The following is a 23,665-nucleotide window of genomic DNA, read 5'->3' as shown; positions in this document are numbered from 1 at the left end:
GCTTCGGCGCATCAGAGTGAGATCTCTGTTACCTTCAGATTTTCCTCGAGAAAAGGATGGATTAATTCCAGTCACTTTCATCGGCACAGGAAGTAACATCAGTTTTTGAAAATTACTTTAATTAGGAGTTTCCTGGGCAAGTTTCCTTTCAACTAGGAATTATTATTGAATAGGAGTTAGGCATGTCAGACTGCCCTGGAAGTAATGTAGGCACTTCTGTAGTGACTTCTGTCAAATCATGGGGTCCCATTTAGTACCAGTCTGCTGTCCTGACTAAATAACATGACCAGAGTGTAGTGGCTGGTGGGGACTACTTAGTGTGCCCATCTACATAAGTGTCAGTTGCCCCTTGGCATCCTGGAAGGGTTTATGATGCTCAGTCATTTCTAGTGAGAGCACCTTTCAACTGCGAGAATCAAACTCAAAGGTGTTTCTTTGGACATTATCTGCATATCCCAGGTAGAATGAGGAAAGAGGTAAGAGATGGTTGAGTGACTCAAAGTGTTTAAGACATGATCCTGATAGAATATCCATAGGGGTTAGGAGATGAAATTTATTTCTTTGGCAGAAATCACTTGGCATTTGTCACAGGAAAGATAAACAGAAATTCTCATTTCCCTTCTCAAAATACACGTGGCTCCTTACTTTCTCTACATTTACCCCTTGGCCCTCATTTTGATTAGAATTTGAAGGAATAGGCTCAGTACTTTGCATTTAGTTAATCTGGTGAGTTCATTGTACTCCCACCCCTGGGCTACTCAGTAGTTCACAAATCAGTATCGCAGCACTTGTTGAATATGTAACATGCATCTCATTTGAGCTACATTTTATAACAAATGGTAATTATTTAGTATTTACATAATACTTTGAAAAGTATTTCAGAATAGCTCTTATTAATGATAAGTAGTCAAATACATAACAGCTCAGCTGACAAGAGAAAAAAATTGATTTTCCACTGAAAGGTGTAAGCTCAGGAAGAGAAATACATGTGTATTTGTGTATGTACATGTTTTTGGGACAAATATGTGTCTCAAGGGACATGACTGACAGGGGATTAACTGGACCAAAATGCAGACTGCCCACTGAATCAGGCGAAGGTTTCATGGAAGTCTGAGACCTCATCCCCCTCCTTGGACTTTTGTGCAAAACCTGAAGGAAGCTGTGAGCCGCCTGGGCTCTGAGAGCATTCCTGCCCCACAAGGGAAAGCTTATGTGAGCTCACGGGGCTGTCCAGCGTTGACCGCCAGCCGTGGCAGGCACAAGGTGTCCACTAGCGAAACCTGGCCTTTAAGTTATCAAGGGCCTGTTGTGACATATCCAGTTCCAAGCAGAGGTCACTGTTTCAAGGGGGACTCAAGTCTTGAGGTCAAGTGGAGATGAGGGGTGGGATCTATGCGCAGATCCGGTCCTTCCCAATTAGGGGGCCTGAGGGTGACACTAGTGTGGGTAGGTTGGGAGGGTCTGAGGATGGTCCTCCCAGGAGGTGCTGCATAGATGTGTCCAGGGCAAGAAGTCATGACAGAGCCATCACATTGGCTCCCATAATTTCGGGAAAGGTGTCAAGCCATGAGGTCACCGAAATGTGTGTATAGTCGGGGGGAGGAACTGTTTCCTTGTCTTTCCTGAAAGAGGGGGTCTCACCACTGGGTCACACATCCCACCTCTCTGCCGTGCACGTTTCCTGGTTCCGACCCAGTCCACGTTCTCTTCCCCGGTCCCCAGGCCCGCCATCCGACCAGCCGCAGTCTCCAGACACCCACTCCCGGAGACCGGGGAGGTGAGGGGGTCCGCTCCAGCCGGAGGCACTGAGGTGGCGGCGGGGGGGGGCGCGGGGAGGAGGAGGGCCGGGGCGCAGCCGTGGTGGGCGCGCGCGGCCAGGAGGGGCGGGGGCGCCGGGGCGCGCACGCGGAGCAGGGGAAGGCGGGAGCGGGGAGGGCGTGTGAGCGAGTGAGCCACAAGAAAAGGGAGCGCGCCCGCCGCCGCCGCCGCCCTCCTCGGGAGAGAGGCTGGAGTGAGGCTGTGCGAAGCGCCGCATTTCAATGAGGACCGGCCGAGGCACATCCCTGCACTAGCGGCTGCCGCCGAGTCGCCCGCGCTCCAGCCGCTGCCGCCGCCCAGCCCCGGCCCCGCCGCCGCCGCCGCCACCGCCGCCGCCGCCCCGCAGCCCGGCCGCGCCCAGCCCGGCGAGGACAGCACCAGGAGGCGCCCCGAGCGCGGCCACAAAGACCCCCGGCGGCGTCTCTCCGCGGACCGGTGCGTGGTTTGCCTTCGCTGGGGAAGGGAGCCGAGGGGAGGGCCGGCCGCGGGCTCCGCAGCGCCCGCTCCTCCCGCAGCCGCGGGGCACCGGGGAGCGCAGGGCGCCGAGGGCCGGGCGGGCGCCCCCTCGGCCCGCCGCCGCCCCGCCCCGGCCGCCGTTCCTCGAAAGGCGCTGCCCTGCCCTGGCCGGCCCGGCCCCGGCCGGGCGCGGTGTGTGCGGGCGGCCCCGGGGCTGCTGGCACCTGCCTCTTTTGTCTGGTGCCACCGGGCTGAAAACGGGTGAGCGGGGTCCCCAAGCTTTTCGCCGCGTTGTTAGTGGAGCCGGAGAGCCGGGGCAGAGGAGCTGGGCGAGGTGTTTGTCATTGTCAGAACTGGCCGCGGAGCGAGGACCAAGTCTGCGCCCAGAAGGAGTGGCCGGGCCAGGCCTCTTATTGTGTGTGCTTTCCCGTGTGCGGGAGGGTGGTGCGTGCTTGAGGATGAGGCGGTCGGTGCGTGGTGGGTGGCCGCAGTGTGGGTGTTGCAAGTACCTTTGCAGGGTCTCAAGTTCCTTCGGGGACAGCGAGGCTGCCTCATGTACAGATTAGTACCTGCAGTGCTAAAAGCCTGCGGAGAAGAAATGGCATTTTCCTCCTAGTGGGAGCGCACGCACAACCCCGCAATGCCCCACAAAAGAGGCTGCTTTTGAAAACCAGGTTTGCTCGGAATCGCTGCTGGATTTGGCCAGGAGATGCTTGTAAGGAGTTGGAGTAGATGAAAGGTTTCATTCAGACCGGCTTCCTCTCTCCGCACTTGTGATTGTGTGTCCAGATTATGGTGCACACGCGTTCAGTGGCCACACTGCAGGGTGTTCCGTGAATATGTTTTATGAATGTTTCTAAATATATCTCTTTTCGATGGGAAAGTAGGACAGGGTTTTAAGTATGAACTATCACAGAAATGCGGGTCAGAAAGGATTTTGAGGGAGGTTATATACAGGGACATTGTAAAAGATATGCACGCATCCTGTGCCATCTGTGTCCAGGGTGGTGCGTGCACTCTGAACGTGTGAGCCTTATACTCCATGCCTGTCCATCCACCTACATCCTAGTCCCACTGGCAAAACGGGCCTTGGGGCCTCCAGATCCAGCATCTATTTAGATGTGGTAGCGTTTATGCCCAATTATTTCTTGGGGGGTGTGTGTGTCTGTGGAATCTCTAAAACAGGAACTCCTGTGCTCATCCAGAGAAGGATGAACACAGAGGTTCCTCAAAATGGTGAGAATTCCCACAGAGAACAATCGAAGACGCTGATTTCTTGGTTTGGCAGTGTTTATAGGAAAATCTCCAATAAGAGCCAGACCGAGTCTTCCCCACCCAAGTGTCTGTGTGCTCTGTGGCTAAGGCTCCTTTCTTGGTTCCAGGACGCATGTGTGCCAAGGCCCTTAGTCACCTATGGTCTGTGAACACGTGGCTGTGCGCCTTAGCCGGCTTCCTAGCAGAAAGTGGGGACCTATGGAAGCCCAGTGCATCTTCTTCAAGGGCTCTTGGTTCAGATACATGACTAAGCCAATGGAATCGCTGAGCCAGGCAAGCAAAGGGAAAAACACCTATTCTGATGCTGCAAATAATACCTGGAACATGAGGGTGTGTAGTGTGGTTTTTGACAGTCATTTCATGGCAGCTGTGGCCTTAGAATAATTTCACTTTGAATGTGGTTTTTCTTTGTCACCAACATCATTACCTACTTTTGGGCAGGCTCAGTGAAGGAAGGTAAAAGATGTGGTCCCTGCCTGGGTTGAACATATGATCTAGTTTGGGGAATTTTCAAAGAAAATAAAACAAAATCCACTTGTCTCTATTTTAAATTGATCTTTTTTTTTTTCTCACTTGGTGTGGAATTCTTGGTTCTAGAAGCCTGTCCCCTCAAGGGAATTCCAACAATTGCTGAATTATTTGGTCTTTGCAAATTATGAATCAGCATGAGCCCTTTGGAACTAGATTTGCACTCCGGTGGCACAATTGTTCCCTCCTTTGCTAAGGTCTGGCTTGTTTTTTTGGTTTGTATAGATTTGGGAGGAAGCCCCTAGGGTTAGAAGAATGGGTACTACCTTTAAAATAAAGCAAAACCTTCAACAGCCAATCTGGCCTTTTTAATTGATGGAGTTTGAAGAGCTTAGTGAGATGGCACAGATACTTAAGTACTGGCGGTGTCATCCCCCAAAACACATACCCCTTTTGGAAGACAAAAGAGCTCCTTTTAAAAACAAATAAATAAAAAGCATAGGAGCAGTTAGATGTCATGGGCAACATATTGGTTCTGTTACTCAATTCATAGCTGTCTGAAGGATTGGATATCAACTGATAATTGTTATGAATTTACCTAACTTCAAAATCAATGAAACCATTTCCTACCTACCTATATACGGTATACTTTTTTTCTGGAAAGTGCAAATTGAGACTATTATTAGTTGTTAAGTGGCAGGAGGTAGTTTTCATGTTTGGAGGAAAAAAATACGTTGAACTAATAATGCCTCCAGATTTACGTCTCACTCCTCCGCCCCCTCCCCCATCAGGGTCAACAGGTGACGACACTGGAGGCCTGGTGACCACTGCCTGGTCTCCCTGCAGCAAGGTCTTCACCAGAGGTGAAGGTCACAGAGCTAGTTAGGAGTGAGGCTTTAAAAACCCTAGTTTTCGAGCAAGGAGGGGCCAGTCTTGGGGGCGGGGGAAGTGGGGTGCGGGCTAGGCCTCTAGGACACGGTGCTCGGGTCTGAAAGGAGGGAGGGCCATCCTGAGAGTCAGTTGGAGTGAAAATGGGTTCAAGTCCCAAGGCCCTCAGTTATGACTTCGGGACCCTGGCATATCCTTACCCTCAGTCACAATAATGTTACGTCCTTCTTTGGCTTGTCATGGGGTTTAGAAGAGAATTGTTAGCATGTTACACAACAATTGATCACTGCATAATAGTGTCAGGCACATTACAGACATTCAATAAACGCGAGCCTTTCCCGCTTCATTCATTTCAGGCGTGCATAGGCTCTAGCCATGCATGAAGCTTTGGAGCATGAATTTTTAGCCACTTTGAGTGGATTAGAGGTCAGTTTACTGAGGGGAAGGAAATGTCAAGGAGGCTTGGTGGTAACTTCAGTTGGTTTGGACTGACCCTCAGAAAGGCCACATCATCCTTGGGGTGGGATTTGGGGGGCACTCATAAGGTTCTTGCCCCCACTTTTCCATTTCCCTCATATTCTATTTCTACATGACTGAATTTTCTCATTAAAACATCTTCCATTCAAATGCTGAGGCTTTCCCACTTTCTAGATTGTCCTGTTCAAACACAGATCCCCTGCAAGGGCCAACAGCACAAGCCTTTATCAACCCCTGAGCAAGGATGAGTTGATCCCAGCAGCAGCCTGCTGATGGTTGAGCTCCACAGAAAGTCAGATGGGGACGGTGGGGGTGCAGGGGTCCCTTTCAGAAGGTCGCGAGGTGGAAATCAGGAGGGCTCACCAGGAGCCTCCCTTACCAGAAGGGGGAGATCCTGTTCCTACCAGTTCTTTCTGTGACAGAGTTAGGAATGCAACATCAGATTTATTAATAAAAAACATTAATGCTTATCACAGGCTAGACCCTACCCTAAGTGCTTCATGCATGTTAACGTATTTAATAGCTAACATTGACTTTGAAGTAGATATCTTTCCCATGTGTGATGAAGGAAATCGAGGCTTAAAGAGGTTGATCAAGTACATTTCTCAAGTCAGGATCAACATCTTTAAAAGCCTGATGTCCTCAACCACAAAGACAGAGAGCCTTAGTGGAAGGAAAGGCCAAGTGCTCCAAAGAGGAAGTAACTTCCATCCCTTCTGTTTCTTCTTGTTGCTGCTCTACTTCTTTTCCTTCTCCTTCTTTTCCTACCACCCCCCTTCCTCCTTTTTAAAATCCATCTCATCTGAAGCATTAAATGTAAATAAGCATTGTCAGTTATGGTGAATACACCTTTAAAAAATTTTTTTCAATTGAATATGTTGGAAAATCTCTTTTAAGTTGGTCGAATCTACAGATTGATTCTATTTGCTCTCTGTACGGCCACGAGGAGCACAAACACTGGGTGAAATGCTTACAGTCTGACTCTTAAATGCTCCCTGCCCTCTGGTTTCCTGGCCCACCACAACTGCAGTATCTTAGCCCCATAGTGATAAGAAAGCCCATTTCCTACTCACCACCAGGATTAGCACAGGGCCCTGCAGGGAGCCTCAGAGTCTGGCAAACCTGGGTCAGAGTTCTTGGTTCAGGCATTTCTCAACCGTATTACTTGGAGAGATTTTTCTGTGCCTCAGTTTCTTCATCTGTAAGTAGGGTTAATAATACAATAATATTTTGAAGGTTTTTTTTTTTTTTGTGACTGTTGGAAATAAGAGCTGTTCAAAGCCTCCCATTGTAGGCGGTCAGTGCCTACAGCTGTATTCTCACATAAGTGGGGTTGGTTAATAAGCTGTTTCCGCTGGGTCGGCCTCCTCTATTTCTTCGTCCTTCTCTCCCGCCTTGATAACGCATATTAAACATATCATCAGTTACAGCAGTATCTCCGCCAGCTGCTCACAAGCCGCGATGTTAAAATAACATCAGTGTCCGCGTCTCTGCTTTTGTTTGTGTGCCTCCTAGATTCAGCTTGCACCCCGTCATGTCCTTCGGCAGAGACATGGAGCTGGAGCACTTCGATGAGCGGGATAAGGCGCAGAGATACAGCAGAGGGTCGCGGGTGAACGGGCTGCCCAGCCCCACGCACAGCGCCCACTGCAGCTTCTACCGAACCCGCACGCTGCAGACCCTCAGCTCCGAGAAGAAGGCCAAGAAAGTTCGTTTCTATCGAAACGGAGATCGATACTTCAAAGGGATTGTGTACGCCATCTCCCCAGACCGCTTCCGCTCTTTCGAGGCCCTGCTGGCAGATTTGACCCGAACTCTGTCGGATAACGTGAATTTGCCCCAGGGGGTGAGAACAATCTACACCATAGATGGGCTCAAGAAGATTTCCAGCCTGGACCAGCTGCTGGAAGGTGAGCGCTGCCAGTTAACTCCCACGTGACCCTAGAGGGCGTGGTCTCAGTTCCCACACATCCATATTATGCTAGCCATCTCCCCCCCCCCACCCGCCCATCTCTAAGAGGTAGCCTTCAGCTTTGTGGCTGAGATCCTTACTGTTTCACGTTTGAGAGTTCACTCTGCTGTACTGTAGTGTAAAAAGAAAAAAAATAACTAATGGTATTAGATCAGGTAGCTTATAATGGCTAAAGGAAAAAGGGTCTTAATTCTACAATATTCTATTTGTTCTCACACCCAGGCTGCATTAATTTTAAAAATCCATTTTTGTATCTTTAATCGCATAGTTCATATTCATTTCTAGTTGCAAATTGAACTTTTGCTATCACATGTCTGAAAGTACTTGAGCTGAGAATAACTAATGGAACATGAAATTTTAGAGTTGAAAGGATCCTTCGATAGGGATCAAACCTATTAATTTTATCACTGGAGAATGAGGCCCTGAAAATTCAAATGACATAGGTCTATGGTTACATGTTAAGATAGTAGTGATGCCGGACCAAAAATTAAGTTTGCTGGCCTTTCTTTCCAATATGATAAATGTAAATCTTAAACTTATTTTAAAATTTAACTAATTTTAAGTTGGAAGTTTTGCTATCTTTCTGTGGAATTTGAGGATATAAAGGAATTAATCTGTTCAGTTTATTTTTGTTAAGTTTAACTTAGGTTAACAGGCATTATCTATTTTAGACATTTCATGTGGAAATAGGACTATTTGGGTCCACGAGTGAGGCCTGGTGTCTTGTGTGAGCAGAATCCTCTGGAATACACTTGTCTTAGGACCAACCCCGTTTGAGTTGGGTGTAAAGTCTCCAAATCACCTTAGAGATCATCAGAAGTGAAATGACTTGGGGATTAAATTCATGCTGAGATAGAAACGAGGATAGCCAGTCCTCTTTGGAGAGTAGATTTTTCTAAGATCAAGTCCCCCAGGTCCCGATGAAGGAAGAGATGGTACAGAGGGGCTCTGGAAAGGAAGTTTGCAGTGTGGGAAGAGCTTGAAGTCACCCTGAGTCCATCTTCACTCCCCTGCTGTCTGTCTGGGTGCTGAGGGCTGCACGCCCTGACTGCACACAGGCAAGCCTCTCGTCCTCCTTTGCACCAGCGTTTGTATGGGAGTCAAGGCTGAGAGCTTCTGTGTCTTTCTCCCATTTCCCTTCCCTTGGTCCCTTGGCAGGGATGCCAGTCCAGTCACAGTTATGACTGCACTTGAGAGGGTGAGGAGGAGCCTGCATTTGGTGTGTTTATTTTGTGGGAATTCACGTCTCTTTTCGATGGCTCGTCACCCTGCCAAGATGCCTGTAGACTTGGCCTTTTTCCTTCTATTCAGATGCTGGAACTTCCAGTAAATTAAAGGGGAAGAATGAACATAAACTATTTCTCTATTAGCTTTGATTTTTGTGCCCTGTCCTTTTCACAACCTTGGAAAAATAGATAATAAGTAATTCGGTGCGATATACCAAGGAATCTGAATAAAGATTAAGTGCAGCGTCAGTTACATGACTGACAGTCCCTCAACAATCCCATTGAGGGCTGATGGTGTTGTAGGGAAAATATGCCAGGATCTCAGAGCAATTCTAAGACAGCCGGGGGTTGGCGCCCTCTCTTCTAGTATCATTTGTGCAACATCTATGGGAGAGAAAACATCTTTAGTCAGTTTCTTACCCAAAATCGATCTTTACTCAGAAGTGGCAGAGATATTCCCATGATTCCCGTCCACCAAGGAGAGGGAGTGAGAAGTGGGAGATGACAGTACTTTATATTCAGAGAACAGCAAAATCATGGCATGCTTGTCACCATCTTTGTCAGTTTTTTAACACAAAAGAACACCTGCTGAGAGAGACTGCTATCCTGACTGAGGATAATACTGATGACTCACAGTTACTGAGTGTGCGTCTTGCATATACGAACACATTTCATTCTCACAGTGATCCTAGGAGGTAGGTACTGTTATCATCTACACAGTAAGATGAGAAAAGTGAGGCACAGTGTGGTTAAGTGATCTGCCCAGAGTCACACAGCAAGAAACGGTAGTTAGAATTTAAACCCAGGAAGGCTGGTGCCAGAGCTTGAGCCAGTAACTGCCTCAAATAAGATACTGAGTAGGGTGTTCTTAGTGGTTTTTTAAAATTGAAGTATAGTTAGTTGATTTACAATGCTATCTTGGTTTCAGGTGCGCAGCAAAGTGATTCAGTTTTGTGTGTGTGTGTGTGTGTGTGTGTGTGTGTGTGTGTGTGTGTGTGTACTTAGTGGCTTTTAAATGAAATCTTATTGTATTAGCTTCTTCTTGAATACAAATGTCTGTGACCTTGACTTAACTCCGAGAGTGACAGATACTGCTCCCAGAAAGACTTTAATATTTTCGTTTGCCTGCAAACACTTTTCTCCTCAGTCAGTATGAAGTAATTGCAGATTGAATATTCTGATGTCAAAAAATTCCTTTTTGGGAAAAAATACCTTTTTCCTGATTAAATGAAGGGTAACTTCAATAAAGTAGGTATGTTCCCTTATTGCCTGCATTTAAATTTTTTTTTTCAGTTTCAACAGATTTTTTTTTTTGATTTATAACACTGACGATTAGCATGCAGCTGCACTTAGTGTTGAAATAGCTGGGAATTCATTTAGATTTGCCTCTTTGTCAATTATGTTTTTGCTTAGTCTGATAAAATGCAAACCGTTGCTTCATATTCATCATTAGGTTCATGGCTCCCACTTTACATACTAATTTTATGTAAACGTCAGTGCATGTTATTAGCTTCTCATTTCCCCTTCCAATATGATGATGTTTGAGTTTTAAATTAAATCCTTTTAGTGTGTGCAGTGACAAGTATATTTAACTTGAACTTGTTTTTTGTAGGTTTGTTCTTTCTCACTTATCTCAGACTAGAAATTCTGACAATGACATTTGTGAGTTTATTTATAATGGTCTCATGGTCCTTTGCTCTGTTGTATTATTACAATGCACAGATTATTAGATTTGGCTTAAAAATGTTGCTAGAGCTGGCTCTTAGCCTGAAGTAAAAAATGCATGAGAGAGTGTGTGGATGTGTGAACGTACGCATGATTGTATGTGTGTCTGTGCATGTGTGTTTACAGACACACATGCACACATATACGCTTGAAAATGGATAATGGATGATACTCTTGTTTGCATCCAAAATGGCCTTTATATGTTTAAAAAAAATCATGATGCTTAATAAGGAAAGTTGAATTGCAAGCCTATTTCTGCAAGTGATTCACCTTGAGACTTGGCCTCATTTTCCCAATATTGCCTCTTTTTACCCAGTTTTACACTGTTTGTATTCTGCTGTAGGTATGCAGAGGTTGTGAGGATAGATGAAGGGGTAACATTTAAAACCTTTGAACTCTTAGATGAAAGCTGTAATATAAATCCCGAGCACCGACTGACTGATTTTTCTTTGTCAGATGCTCAAGCATCAGTGATGTGTGTGGAGGACTAGGCATTCCCCTCCCCCACGCTTTTGAACAGACTTTTATTTTTAGTACAATTGTAGGTTGGCGGCAAAACTGAGCAGAAAGTACAGAGATTTCCCATCTACCCCCTGCCCCCTACGGATGAGCAGCCTCTTCCATTATCACCAGAGGGGTACGTTTGTTACAATCCATGAACTTCCATTGACGTATCATTATCGCTCCAAGCCCATAGTTTACATTAGGGCTCACTCTTGGTGTTGTACGTTCTGTGGATGTGGACAAAGGTATAATGACGTGTATCCATGGCTGTAGTAGCATACATAATAAGGCAGTTTCACTGCCCCAAAAATCCTTTGTGCTCTGCCTGTTCATCCCTCCCTGCTCCTAAACCCTGACAACCACTGATCTCTGTACTGTCTCAGATAGGCATTCTTTTAACATCATGTACAAATGTGGCTGTGAGAGGACCAGAGCATTTCCTTTGAGCATTAGGATAAAAACTACGCAAGTCTGTTATCTTCTGGATAGAAATACGTTAATCTGTACCTGAGGTCTTGTTGCAGGAGAAACAAATCCCTCTTCTCAGCTCCAGCACACGCAGTGACACCCCTCCTCTCACCACTGCGGACACTTCCTGACGCTGAAGCCCCAGTGCAAGGGCTTTTCCCAAATCCCCATCCAAATTACCCGCTCAGGAATAAACCCACACATCACCCCTCGGTTAGGGAATCTCTCTCCAGCCGTGATTTCCAGGTCACCCAGCTCTACAGGCAGTTTTCCTTACCCCTGACGTGGTGTTATCTACTTTTTCCCCCTCTAATTCACTGCAGAGAGAATTAGAGAGAGAGAGAGGAGCATAGAGGAAGCTATGCCTCTCTCTGCTGTGTTAAATTTTTTAAATTAAGTTTTGAATCACTGTAAAACACGCCTCTCCAAAATTCTCCTGTGGCAACAGCTTACTAGTTTTTTGAGTTTCCATCCCCTCGGAAATACCAGTGCATGTTAAGATATAAAAGGGGATGGGAAGGGATAAATTGGGAGTTCAAAATTTGCACCTCTTGGGGAGTGATGGAAACGATAGGTATCTTGATTGTGGTGGTGGTTTCATGGGTATATACACCTATCAAAATTCATCAAATTGTACATCTGAAATATATGTAGTTTATAGAAATTACACCACAATAAAGTTGTTTAAAAATTTTTTAAAAAAGAATATACATGTCTTTTGCCCTTCAGTTACCATACTGTGCTCACAGTTCAGCACCATGCTCTGTGCACTTAACAGTGTATCATAACACAAGTCTGGAACCACTGAGATCTTTTTACTGACTTCATAGTATCCCTTTATACCATAATTTATTTAACCAGTCTTTCACCGATGTACCTTTAGGTTATGTTCAGTCCTCTGTTACTAGAAACAGTTTTTCAGGGAATATCCTTGGATGTACATTCTCCAATCATGCAGGAGAGTATCTGTAGGATAAATTCCTAGAAGTAATATTGCTGAATGGAGAGGTACAGGCATTACATTTTTAAGAGCTAATGCAAAATCCCTCTTCGTAGAAGTGGTACCAGTTGATACTCCCATTAGTGATGTATGAGAGTGGCTGTTTTTCTACAAGACAACGTGTTACCAAATGTTTTGTCACTTGCCAATCTGTTAGGAAAAGAAAAACATGGATCCTCTTATAGCTTTAATTTTCATCTTTCCATATGTATTGTCTCTTCATAGCTTGTGACCATTTTTCTACCCAGTTGGGGTCTTTTTTTTGATTGACTTATAGGATTTTTTTTCTTTTAAAGAAATTAGCCTTTGTGATACTAATTTCAGATTTTCTTTTTTTCCAGATTGTCCTTTAGTGACTTTGGTTATTGTGTGGTGTTTTTTTTTGCCATGCAGACCTACAAACAATTTATATAATCAAATGAATCAGTCTATTCATTTATGGCTTGATTTTCGTGACTCTTGGGTTCTGTGTTCTCTGAGATTATAAAATCGTTGCTCTCATTTTCTTCTAGTATTTTTATGTTTTCATTAAAAATATTCTAATGGAAGTTGTATTAGTGTAATATGTGAGGTAGGGAATTCAGTTTTATTTTTTTCCAGGCTACCTGCCTCATCTTTAAAAGTTTTTATTTTAAAATTAATTTGGACATAATAAAATTGTCACAAAGATAGAAAGTGTCATATACCCCCCTTTCCTAATGGTGGTTCTGGGGACTGAACCCAGGACCTAGCACATGCTAAGCACATGCACTGAGCTATTACTGCTCCCCTACTCCCCTGCCAGGATACTCTTGACCCAGCTTCCCATGAGGGAGCATCTTACACACTGTGGTACAATTATCAAAAGTAAAAACGGACTTGAGAACAATTCTAACAACTAAACTACATGCTTTATTTGGCTTTCATCAATTTCTCTACTAATGGCTTTTTTTGGGGGGGGTTCCAGGATCACAGATTGCATTTAGCTGTCCTGTGTCCTTCATGTCCTGCAAGCTGTGACAGTTCTTGAGTTTTCCTTTGTCTTTAATGACTTGACAGTGGAAGAGTACTGGCCAGTTATTTTGTAGAATGTTCTTCAGCTTGGGGTCACCCAGTGATTAGATTGAAGTTCTGCATTTGTGGCAGGAATTCTATGGAAGGAAGTTGCATCCTTCTTAGGGCATCATTTCAGGGACACGTGGTGTTGCTGTGTCCCGCTGCTGGGGACGGTAACTGTGAGGAAGTGTCTGCCAATTATCTTCACTCTAAAGTTACTCTTTTTCCCTTTGTAGTTGACGAATATTTTGGGGAGGAACTTTGAAGCTATGTAAATATCTTGTTTCTTCTTAAACTTTTGCCCAGGAATTTTTACATGTCTCGGTGAATTTTGCCTGTAGCAGTGATTTTTTTTTATGGTGTTCAAATGGTGATTTTCTGTTTTACTCTTTACTTGCCTCGCCTTTAAACACAGGTCCCTCCACTTTCCTGTCTTTGGTTCATCTATGATGACGTCACCAACCCCATTGTTTTAACCACTCTTTTAAGGCCAACTGGTCCCAAATCAGACCTTCCTTCAGCACTGCAGCCTCCAGGATGTACCCACCCTGTACTTTAATCCCAAGTCCTTTCAGACTCAGCACGTGTAAACGTGAACCCATTCTGTGATGTTGCCCACAGTCCACGCCTCTTCTCACCTCTGGATCTTGTTAAACGGCGTCACCATCTCCTTTAACATCACCCTTGACTTTTCTTTCTCTTCATCCCATGAATCTAAGTCGTCACCAGATGCTGTTGATTCTGCTTCAGGCATTTCTTCAGTTTGTTCCCTCTTCTCCGTTATTGTAATTTTCAAGTTCTCAGTACTATTTAAAAATTTTTTTTTCGTTTTTTACTGAAGGATTGACACATGTTTATATAGTGAGCATTATAGAAAAATTTGAAAGATGCAAGAAAGCTGAAGATAATAACATAATAGCTCCTCATATTCCTGCCACTGGACTCTTGCCATCTCTTCCCTGTGCTATGTAGGCTTCTAAGAGAAAAATACGTAGCTTAGTTTTTGTTTTATTCTTTTCTTTTTATAGACTCTGTATTTGCCTGCGCTTTACATTCTCATTACAGCCTCTTTTACAGCAGGTGCTTTAGACACGTGGGCCCCCTATAATGGTCTTCAACCCAATTTTCCTGCCTATAAAGCAGGCCACCGACAAACCATTTTGTGCTGCACTTTGCTCTCCTGTTTACACCTGGAATACAACCCAGTCTTTACTGTGTTTCTCTCAGTGGTCCTGCTCCTGCCCCTTCCTTGTTCTGGCTTGTCTCCCATTACGGGGCTCAGCAGCTCTCTTTCCTTGTGTTCCCCCGCCTCCCAGCGTCCCTTCTCTCTTTGAGTAGGGGAAGGTGGGTGCCCTCTTGAGGGTGCCTGGTGTCAGGCTGAAGTCATGGCTCTGCAGTCAGACCACCTACATTTGAATGCTGGTTCCACCTGTGCCAGCTGGGTGGCCTTGGCAAAACCACCTAACTCCCTGTGCCTCGGTGTGCCTGTGAGAAAAGGTGTATTTATACTTAGCTGGTAGAATTGTGGTGAGGATTACAGGCGACATAGCGTGGCTCATTTCCATGGTTCCAGGCACCTGGTTTCTCCCGGTTCCCTTCAGTGGCTCCTCCACCTCTGGGCACTCTTTAAGCACTGGCGTTGCCCTGGATTTCATCTTGTCCAGCTGGATGGGGTCTCTCTGATCCACTTATCCGTTCCCATAGCTGCAGCTACCACGTGCATCTCCTTCTCATCCTCTAGACCTGTATTTCTAACTGCTGGCTGGAAATTTCCATCTGGTTGGCTCCTAGGAACTTCAAGTTCAATATGTGCACAACCAAATTAATTTCCTTCCTTACCATCTAATCCAAACTGGTGTTTGGATTGATTTTTGATTTTTGTGATATGTGGGAAGTTGGCCAAAATAAAATTTCAGTGCGCCATCATTTCATTGTTGTCATTGGCTCATATTCCCATGAGCCCCACATCCAGTCAGTTGCCAAATCTGCAATCCAGTCAACTGATTCTGCCTGCTAAGCACTCCTCAAAGCATCCGTTCCTCTCTGTTCCTGTTGCAGATGTGTGAGGGTCAGTTCTCCCTCTCCCCTCCTGGATTATTAGAATAGCTTTTAAAATAGTATCTTGACTTCTGACTCCCCAGGTCATACCTTCAGCCCTTCCTTCACTCCACATCCAGTGTGGTCTTTCTAAAACCCGGTTCTGATTGTGCATAAAAACTTTGATTTTGTAGCCTGCCCTAGTCTTGCTCTAACTTATGTGTCCATGGAACCATTTCTGTTTTATTTTTTGAGAAATAATACTGAAACATAATAGTATCATACAGACTCCCCCCTTTACTGTACTGTTCAGTAGAGTGTATTATTTTATTTTTTTCTGAAATGCTGTCCTCTTCTGCTAATGAAAACCTCACCCTCGCTTCCAGGGCCAGCGTGAATTCCATTTCTTCTTCATCGATTGTGCAGTGGAAAGTGGGAAATGATTTTTTTTTTCCTCTCTGAATTAGGACTTCCTGGACCACTTAGTTAGCAAAGATCACTTATTGTCTTGTGGTGGAATCTTTCCAAATGCGCATCTTGCTTTCTAAGCTCTTTGAAGACAAGCTCATGACTTGGGAGTCTTTTTAGGTATTATACCCATTCTTGAGAGTTTAGGAGGCTGTTTAAAATGTTTAGGTTTCATGGCTAGTGCTATTTGTACTTGATGCAGTTTTGTTATTTGTTGTTCTGTTATTTCCTTAGGGAAATTTTTTTAGCAATGAGAAGAAACATTTTCATGGCTCCAAATAGTTTGCTGTGTTGCTTTCCAAAAAGGTTGGTGTCAGTTTATGATGTCCCTAGTGGCATTTTTATTCTATTTTAGCACCTTGTATTTTTGTAAATTAGAATAAGCTTCACACATTATATTAACACACTGTTGTATTATAGGTCCTCAGTCTGTTTTCCTCTTTTAATTTTAGTTTCTCTGGTTTTCAATTATAGCAGTCTTAAATTAAAAAAAATTTGGATCTCTTGATTTTTTTCTTCATCTTATCTTTCTGTTGCTTTAAATTTGACTTGACATTTTCCATAGGCCTAACATAGACTTTCAGATTTTATTTTCAGTAAGCTTTTTTAAAAATGTACTATTATATTATAAAAGACTTCCATGGAAGAATGATCCATATGTGCCTTTGGGAATCTTTTTTCTTGCCTTTCATAGCACTATCAAAATCATCTTAAACTAGCGCCTCCCAGGTAGATTAGGAAATATTGCTGCATATCTCTGTGATAGGCTCATAAAATAAAATATCCAGAAGGCACTTTATGATTTTTATTCCACCAATAATATCTTTCATGTAATTTAACGCAGTTTAGTTTCAGAAGTTTCAATATACATTTGAATATTTCCCAACTTTTACTGTAACCCTCAAATAGTGAATTTTCATTTCCAGAGTTTTCAATAAGAAAGTTTATACTCTGGAAAAAATGAAATATAACACTCAGAGCCCTCCCTTAAGATACGTTTGAACACGCCACATTTGGAGCTTAAAGGAATCCTAAAGGAGGTGACAGCCAGCTTTAATAATATGAAGAGTGGAGATTAGCTCATTTTCAGACTGAAGACAAGTGATGTTGTAGCTGGAATTTATAAGTCACGACCCTTAGCCAATGAAGAACCTCCAGCAGTCAGGACAAACGTCTGCTGTCTCCTCCTGTGGGAGCTTGTGGAGGAATACCTTCCAGCTGACTCAACACAGGCTTTGCCAACCAGGGAGCTGGTACCATGTTATTGGAAGTTCTCCGTAGTGACTTTCTTTCTGTTAAGTGGAAATCCTCTAATTTCATAATGGGAGCCAATGGCCAAGTGGCATTAACTTTACAGATTTTCTTTACTAGTAAACTTTGTTAGAGAACATTTATTTCCATACTTTGAAGAATAACAGCAAGTACGATCATTTAAAAATGTATATGCGGTTTTTTGAGAACAAAACAGGGAATTTTCACTACCTTTAAAATAATCTAATATGCTTACACAGAAATTATTCTGTTTTCCAAAGTCCCCCAAAATACCTAGGTCTTTTAGGGAAAAATTTCTCTATTCTGATATTTTAGGAGGTGTTGGTTGGATCCAGACATAATTTCATACTTCAATTTCCTTACCTTTTTTTGGTTTAACCTGTTTTCTTTCTCTTTTTGCTTAACGGCAAATATTAGTGGGGGTTTTGGCTTTTGTAAATCCCACAGCAATTCAGACAGGTGCTGTTTCTGCAGTTCTTGCTATTCGTTGGGGTGCCTTTGATACCCAGAGTATTAAATTTCAAATTAAGGGTCAGTCTAACACAAAGTTTTTGGCTCTGATAAACTGGAATAAAGCTGACAGTATGATAACCAAGCAGCAAGTCATTATCTTTCATAATTTCCAGTTCCACCTCTAAATAGATTTTTATATCATTTTCTTTAAACCATCTGTAATCTTCGCTATCTTGCCATTGTTGTTTAATTTCACCCACAGTAAACAACCCAAAACTTTCAAAGCAAGTTTTGGGCTATATTGCTCAAATATACCTTGACGTAAGTACATTAACTTTTATTTCATTGTGATAGTTGAAATTATTCCAAAAAACCCTGGGATGGCTTAGCATGTATTGGAAGCAAGGATGGTAATGAGAAGCTTTACTTCATCTGGCTACTTTCAAATGGCCTTTCAAGCACATGCCTCACATCCAGTCTTGAATGCCACCTACTGATGATTCTCTGATCAAGAATATAACCTGTCTCTTAACTCTCTGCTCAGCTAAGGAAGAAATTAAACCCTGACTATCCAGAGCCATTTGACCAGATCGAGACTATGTATTTTTCCCATTCAGAACCATTACATTTGTTAATTTACAGTTACCAATGACATGAACATATTCATTGAAAAGCAAATTTTTACAAAAATCACAAAACACAATCAACTTTAATATAACTGCATTAAGACTGGCTGCATCTCTAGGGATGAGGAGGAGTTTAGAATTATGATGGAAATAAAAGGAGTCAAAATGTGGATCAGATAGACTGAATGTAAATATATTTGCACAGCTTAATAAGCTTGTTAACGTACGGAAACCATCTTGGCTTTTCCTGAATTCCTGAATAATGTAATAGATTCTAAATGACAGCACTGCATGGTGTGTGGTCTTGGCTTCGGTGGCCAGCTCCTTCCTCTCCCTTGAGCTGTCACTTTCCTCTTAACACAACATTATCTTTTTTGGAGCCTCACACTCTTCCCCAGGATTCTCTTCCAGTCTTTGAATCTGACAGACGAGGAAGAGGAGCCTCAAAGTGACAGTACTGATTAAACACAAGTTTTCTCTCCTTGTCGTTGCTGGAACCAAGCCCACGTCACCCTCTCAAAGTTGTCATCCTTTCAGAAGTTTTCAGTGTGCTTTGTCTAAGGAGATGTGGAAAAGAGTGTTTATTTTCTCTTTCAACAAACCCATTCCATACTGTTACACGAGTACTTTAAAATTCCTCCTTTTTAAAATTATTTTATTCTTAAAGTTAAAAAGTTTCCTTTGTGGAAGCACAAACCGCTCCCTGTTTTTGTTTTGATGCTAATTATTAGCTTAGTATATAAAATTACAATCAATCAGACAATTGCCTATCTCCGATTAGCACAGAATTCTGACAAAGACTGGTTTTGCCAGCTAAAATTATGGCCCGTATGTCTTGTGGGGGAATGCTTGGGGCATCCTCTCATTGAGAGGGATCCCAAGTTATGTCTACTGATAACCATGTAGTTAGAAGTAATGAACGCCTTACAGTATAATACCTACGTCCTGCACAATCCGGGTCATTGCAGCCTCGGATCGTTTTCACTTGTGTTGCAATTTTGCATTTGAGATCACTTGATCTCTGCTATCTAATTTGATCATCACAAAAACGTGGTGAGATGAAAGTGAACACTGGCATTAGCCTTCATCCAACAGGCGAATCAACGACCACCATGAAGATGAGGGGACTTGACTGAGTCCCATGCTGAGAGGCCAAGTCTCGAGCCCAGAGTTCCGGTTCCCTTCCCACCATCACATTCACACTGTCTTTCCACAAAGCCTTCAGAAACACCCTTCTTCTTGTGGCCCTGTGGGTGTGTTTTTAAGAGCCACACGCATCTTGAGAAAAGCATAGTTGGAACCAATAACAATCTGCTAAGTGAATGGAAAGGGGGTTTCCAGAATTTGTACTATTTGTACCACTTCTAGTGAGACGTAACGTATGAACACACATTGGAGCGTGTTTTGAAAACATTGGCAGAGTATTTGATAACATGTGTAAGTGTGCTTTTCTATTTTTGAAACCCTGGTTCACTTATTTTTATGTGAATACCTGTTCCATGGCCTTGGGTGCTTGCACTATTACTTTAAAAATAGGACAAGGATTTAGATAAAAGTAAATGGGCTAGGATTAGTCCTAGGCCACTTTACCTGCAATTATGAAGGCTTTTTAGCATTGTTGCCTATTCCCGCTTATAGACTTACTAGCAAAGAAAAAAAGCCATTATGAAATCTTTAATTTCAAAATGCTTTGACCTAACTTTTTGAAGTATCAGTCATTTTATAATTTGTCATCGTTTGGTACATATGTTACTTTCTTTTTTATGTGGTCCACATCTATTTAATAGTCTATCTTCATTAAACGATTCTCTGTTAAGGAATCACTTTTAAAATAAACATTTAGTTTTATATATTTATTTTCTGTTTTCAGCTTTATTGGGGTATAACTGATAAATAAAATTGTAAGATACTTAAAGTGTACCTTAAAATGATTTTACATATATATGGTATATATATATGAAGGATTCCCCCTATCTAGTTAATACATTTGTCATCTCAAATATTTATCATTTTTCCCTTTTATTTGGTGAGAGCATTCAAGTTCTGTTCTCTTAGCGAATTTCAGTTGTACAGTGTTATCAACTGCAGTCACTATGCCAAACATTAGATCCTCAGATCTTATTCCTCTTATATAATTACATTTATTTTAAAGTCAGCTCATGAAGTTTGTAAGCTGACCACTCTTGAAACCTTTTTTCTATAAATGAGTATGACTTGGCTTCCTCGTGCGTGTGGGTCTGTGGTTGGCCCTGTGTGGATGGAAGAAAAGGAAGGGGGTTTATTCTGCTTGCTTTTGGGATTTTACTTGACTTTACAAAATGTTTAGCAAACACTCCCATCAAACTTAGAAATTACACAAGTATTTTAAGAAGCTGTTTCCGGATCCATTTTCAGTTTTTAAGTTACCTCAGGTGGCAAATGTACTTCTGATTTTGAAGTTTTCTGCGAACGTAAATATACCTAAACCCCCCAAATACTTTCTATTTTGAATTCAGTTCCGTATCTTTCCGAGGGCTGTTCAATAGCAGTATTTCTGTCACCAATCTGAAGATGAACAAAGGCAGGAATGATGATTAATTTTTTTCCCTCCAGTATACAAATCTGTTGCTGACAAAGCTGGATTAAAAATCAAAATCTTTCTTTTTAGTTTTTAATCATGCCTCCATTGTTTAAGAAGTCACAGGTATCTCTCACTTCTAGGTAGAAAAGGAAAAATCAACGAGTACGAAAAAGGAAATGAGTTTACCTTAGTGTAAATTTAAATATATTCCTCTCCTCCTTAGGAGAGAGTTACGTGTGTGGCTCCATAGAGCCCTTCAAGAAGCTGGAGTACACCAAGAACGTGAACCCCAACTGGTCGGTGAACGTCAAGACCACCTCGGCTTCACGGGCGGTGTCCTCACTGGCCACTGCCAAAGGGAGCCCTTCGGAGGTGCGGGAGAATAAGGATTTCATCCGGCCCAAGCTGGTCACCATCATCAGAAGTGGAGTGAAGCCGCGGAAAGCCGTCAGGATTCTGCTGAACAAGAAGACTGCTCATTCCTTTGAGCAGGTTCTCACTGATATAACGGACGCCATCAAGCTGGACTCGGGAGTGGTGAAGCGCCTGTACACCCTGGACGGGAAGCAGGTAAGGGCGGGATTGTGGTATGACCTGGGCTTCGCGGGCAGGAAACCTGGGAGATGGGGAATTTATGCAGCATGTGATGGGGCCCTGAGACACACATGTTAACTGACGTGGAGGGAGTTGGGTCATTTAGTCCATGAATACATAGCTATTGCCCTTACATCAGTACAAGGGTAGAATTAGCACAGGATTACCCGTAGGAATGAAGTATGAGTACAGACCTCTGAAGCTTAAATGATTACTCAGAGATTTCTACTTTTCCAGGTATTAATTGCTCAACATAATGGTGCTTTTTCAGCCATCTGTTTTCAATTTGGTTGTATAGCAGTGTCTTACCACCTTGAGCAGGGATGAAGTGTTAAGGTGAACTCTGACCAATAGAGAAAAATCGAAGTCCTTTCTTTGGCCTAAATAGTATTTCATAATTTTATGTCTCAGTAATGTTCACTACTGAGATTTATTTAAATTTTATAGATTTTTAAGTACATATCTAAGGGGGTGAAATATTTCCATCTGGATGGCTTTGAGAGGCATATCTCTAGAATATTATACATGAAAACAATTTTAGAATTAAAATGAAAGGGAGGTTTCTTTAGCAGTGGAATATACTCAGTTGACTTGAGTGAGTGGACATTTTAATGTGCATTACTCAGGTGAACTTGAAGTCTTGTGTGGACTCTGTAAAGATTTGGCAGAACCCTGATGGTGAGCTGAATAAAAGATACATCTGTGATGAAATTTGCTGGTCATTCAGAGTTTACCAGTATCTTTTGTTTAAGTGACAATTTTTTTTAACACACTAGCTTTGCTTGAAGTTAATTTTTAATGTGGACCTGTCATATGCTTGTTAAAAATTATGTTGAGGGGTAATTTGAATGATTTGTATATAAAGTACATATTAAAAACCAAAACTAGAGTCACAGATTAAAAGATTGATCTTATTAAATAGAAGACTCATACAAGTTCTTGAAGGCTAACACATTCAAACTTTATGAATTAGAAATAGATGCAAATACTACAGGGTGTTAGTCATGAAAAAAATTCCTCCTCCAAGGACTCATTCAAATGCTCTGAATTACAAAAATTATTACGAAAAAAGAATGATTTGCCGGTTGTTCATTTATGCTCGCCAGTCCTCTACTTGTCTCATAAAACTTCCCCTAAGTGTTATGTGGATAACGATTCTTAGTAAGGAGACTCCCAGTTTTCTAGATCTAAGAGGATGTGGCCTGAATGCCATCAATATATTAGCAATCAGAAAGTCCACTGTTGGCTTATGGATTATAACAATAAGATGGCAAGGTTGACATTTAAATGTTTAAGATGCCCTTTAGGGGTTCCCTTTGTAATGAATTAGTCAACTGTCTCGTGGTTCTGCATTTTTTTTGTGATTTTTCTCAAGATGAGAGTTGACCTGTTTCCCTAAAGAGTAAAATTTACAACGAAGAATGCATATTGATAAACCTGCCTCCTCCTGCCTTGCTTCAGAATTCTGGGGTTCCAGATTGCTATACACTGGATCTAAAAATCAGCTTTAATTACGTAAGCTGAATTCTGCCATCAAGTGATCATTTGTTTATTCCAAGAATGAATTCCTAGGATAGACACTATGTTGTTCTCAGTAGTTTTTTTCTTTTCAGGAATATATCGCGTGTCTATATTCTATAATGGCTGTTTTTGTTACCGAATGAAACTTAGGTCCAATCGCCTGATGCAAAGCAGAGCCAGTCTACCGACACCAGGTTGTAGAGAAGGAAAGTATGGGCAGCTCATGCTCAAAAGACCCAAACTCCCCCATGACTTTTAGGGAAGTGTTTTTAAAGGCAAGGTGAGGGACAGGGGCTCAGGGCGTGGGATCAGCTCATGCCCATCCCTCTAATTGGCTGTTGGTGAGGTAAGAGGGTGGTATTTCAGGAGTCAACATCCTCAGCCTTCTGGTTCCAACCGGTCTGGGGTCTCCGTGCTGGTGGTCAGTGTGCAGTTAACGCCTTCCACCTGGTGGGGGCTTTAGTATCTGCAAAGCAGCTCAGACACATGGCTCAGGATATTAAGTATAGCCCTTATTAAGTAAGGTCCTTGACTTTGTTTTATGGCTGAACTATTATTATTTTGTCTTGCTTGACTGTTTTCCTTTGTTTCTGCGTTTTCTCACCTCTCTGATTAAATATGCCCCTTGGAACTTGGGGAGGCTAAAGCTTTTCTAAAAACAAGAGCCAGGGGATAGGGGTGGAGGGGTTGGGGATGGGGGGCTTCTGTCCCTGAGAAGGCCTTGCAGGGTCCTGCTCAGTTTCATTTTTGCTGTGGTTTACATGTAAATAATGCAAAGTAATGGAAAAGAATCCAAGGTTTAATGTCAAAAGACTAGGATTC

The 23,665-nt window shown here is 42.8% G+C and overlaps 1 protein-coding gene across 5 annotated transcripts in view; it reads left to right on the top strand.

Annotated features, from left to right (window-relative positions):
• Positions 1–1,950: 1,950 nt before the first annotated feature.
• The window catches only part of DCLK1 (doublecortin like kinase 1), a 292,627-nt gene continuing 270,912 nt past the window's right edge, over positions 1,951–23,665 (top strand). For 4 of the 5 annotated variants that reach the window (XM_072976126.1, XM_072976124.1, XM_072976128.1 and 1 more), the window contains exons 1-3: positions 1,951–2,253; positions 6,898–7,292; positions 20,952–21,298. In XM_072976126.1, coding sequence (XP_072832227.1) covers positions 6,917–7,292; positions 20,952–21,298 — 723 coding nt within the window. In that variant the 5' untranslated portion in view covers positions 1,951–2,253; positions 6,898–6,916. Of the gene's footprint in view, positions 2,254–2,478; positions 2,536–6,897; positions 7,293–20,951; positions 21,299–23,665 lie in introns of those variants that run through there. The other variant, XM_072976125.1, reaches the window with a different exon arrangement.

The sequence above is a fragment of the Vicugna pacos genome, chromosome 14, assembly GCF_048564905.1.
Source record: "Vicugna pacos chromosome 14, VicPac4, whole genome shotgun sequence".
NCBI lineage: Eukaryota > Metazoa > Chordata > Mammalia > Artiodactyla > Camelidae > Vicugna > Vicugna pacos.
The sequence above is the reverse complement of the archived record's forward strand: the minus strand, read 5'-3'. Positions and strand labels throughout refer to the sequence as shown.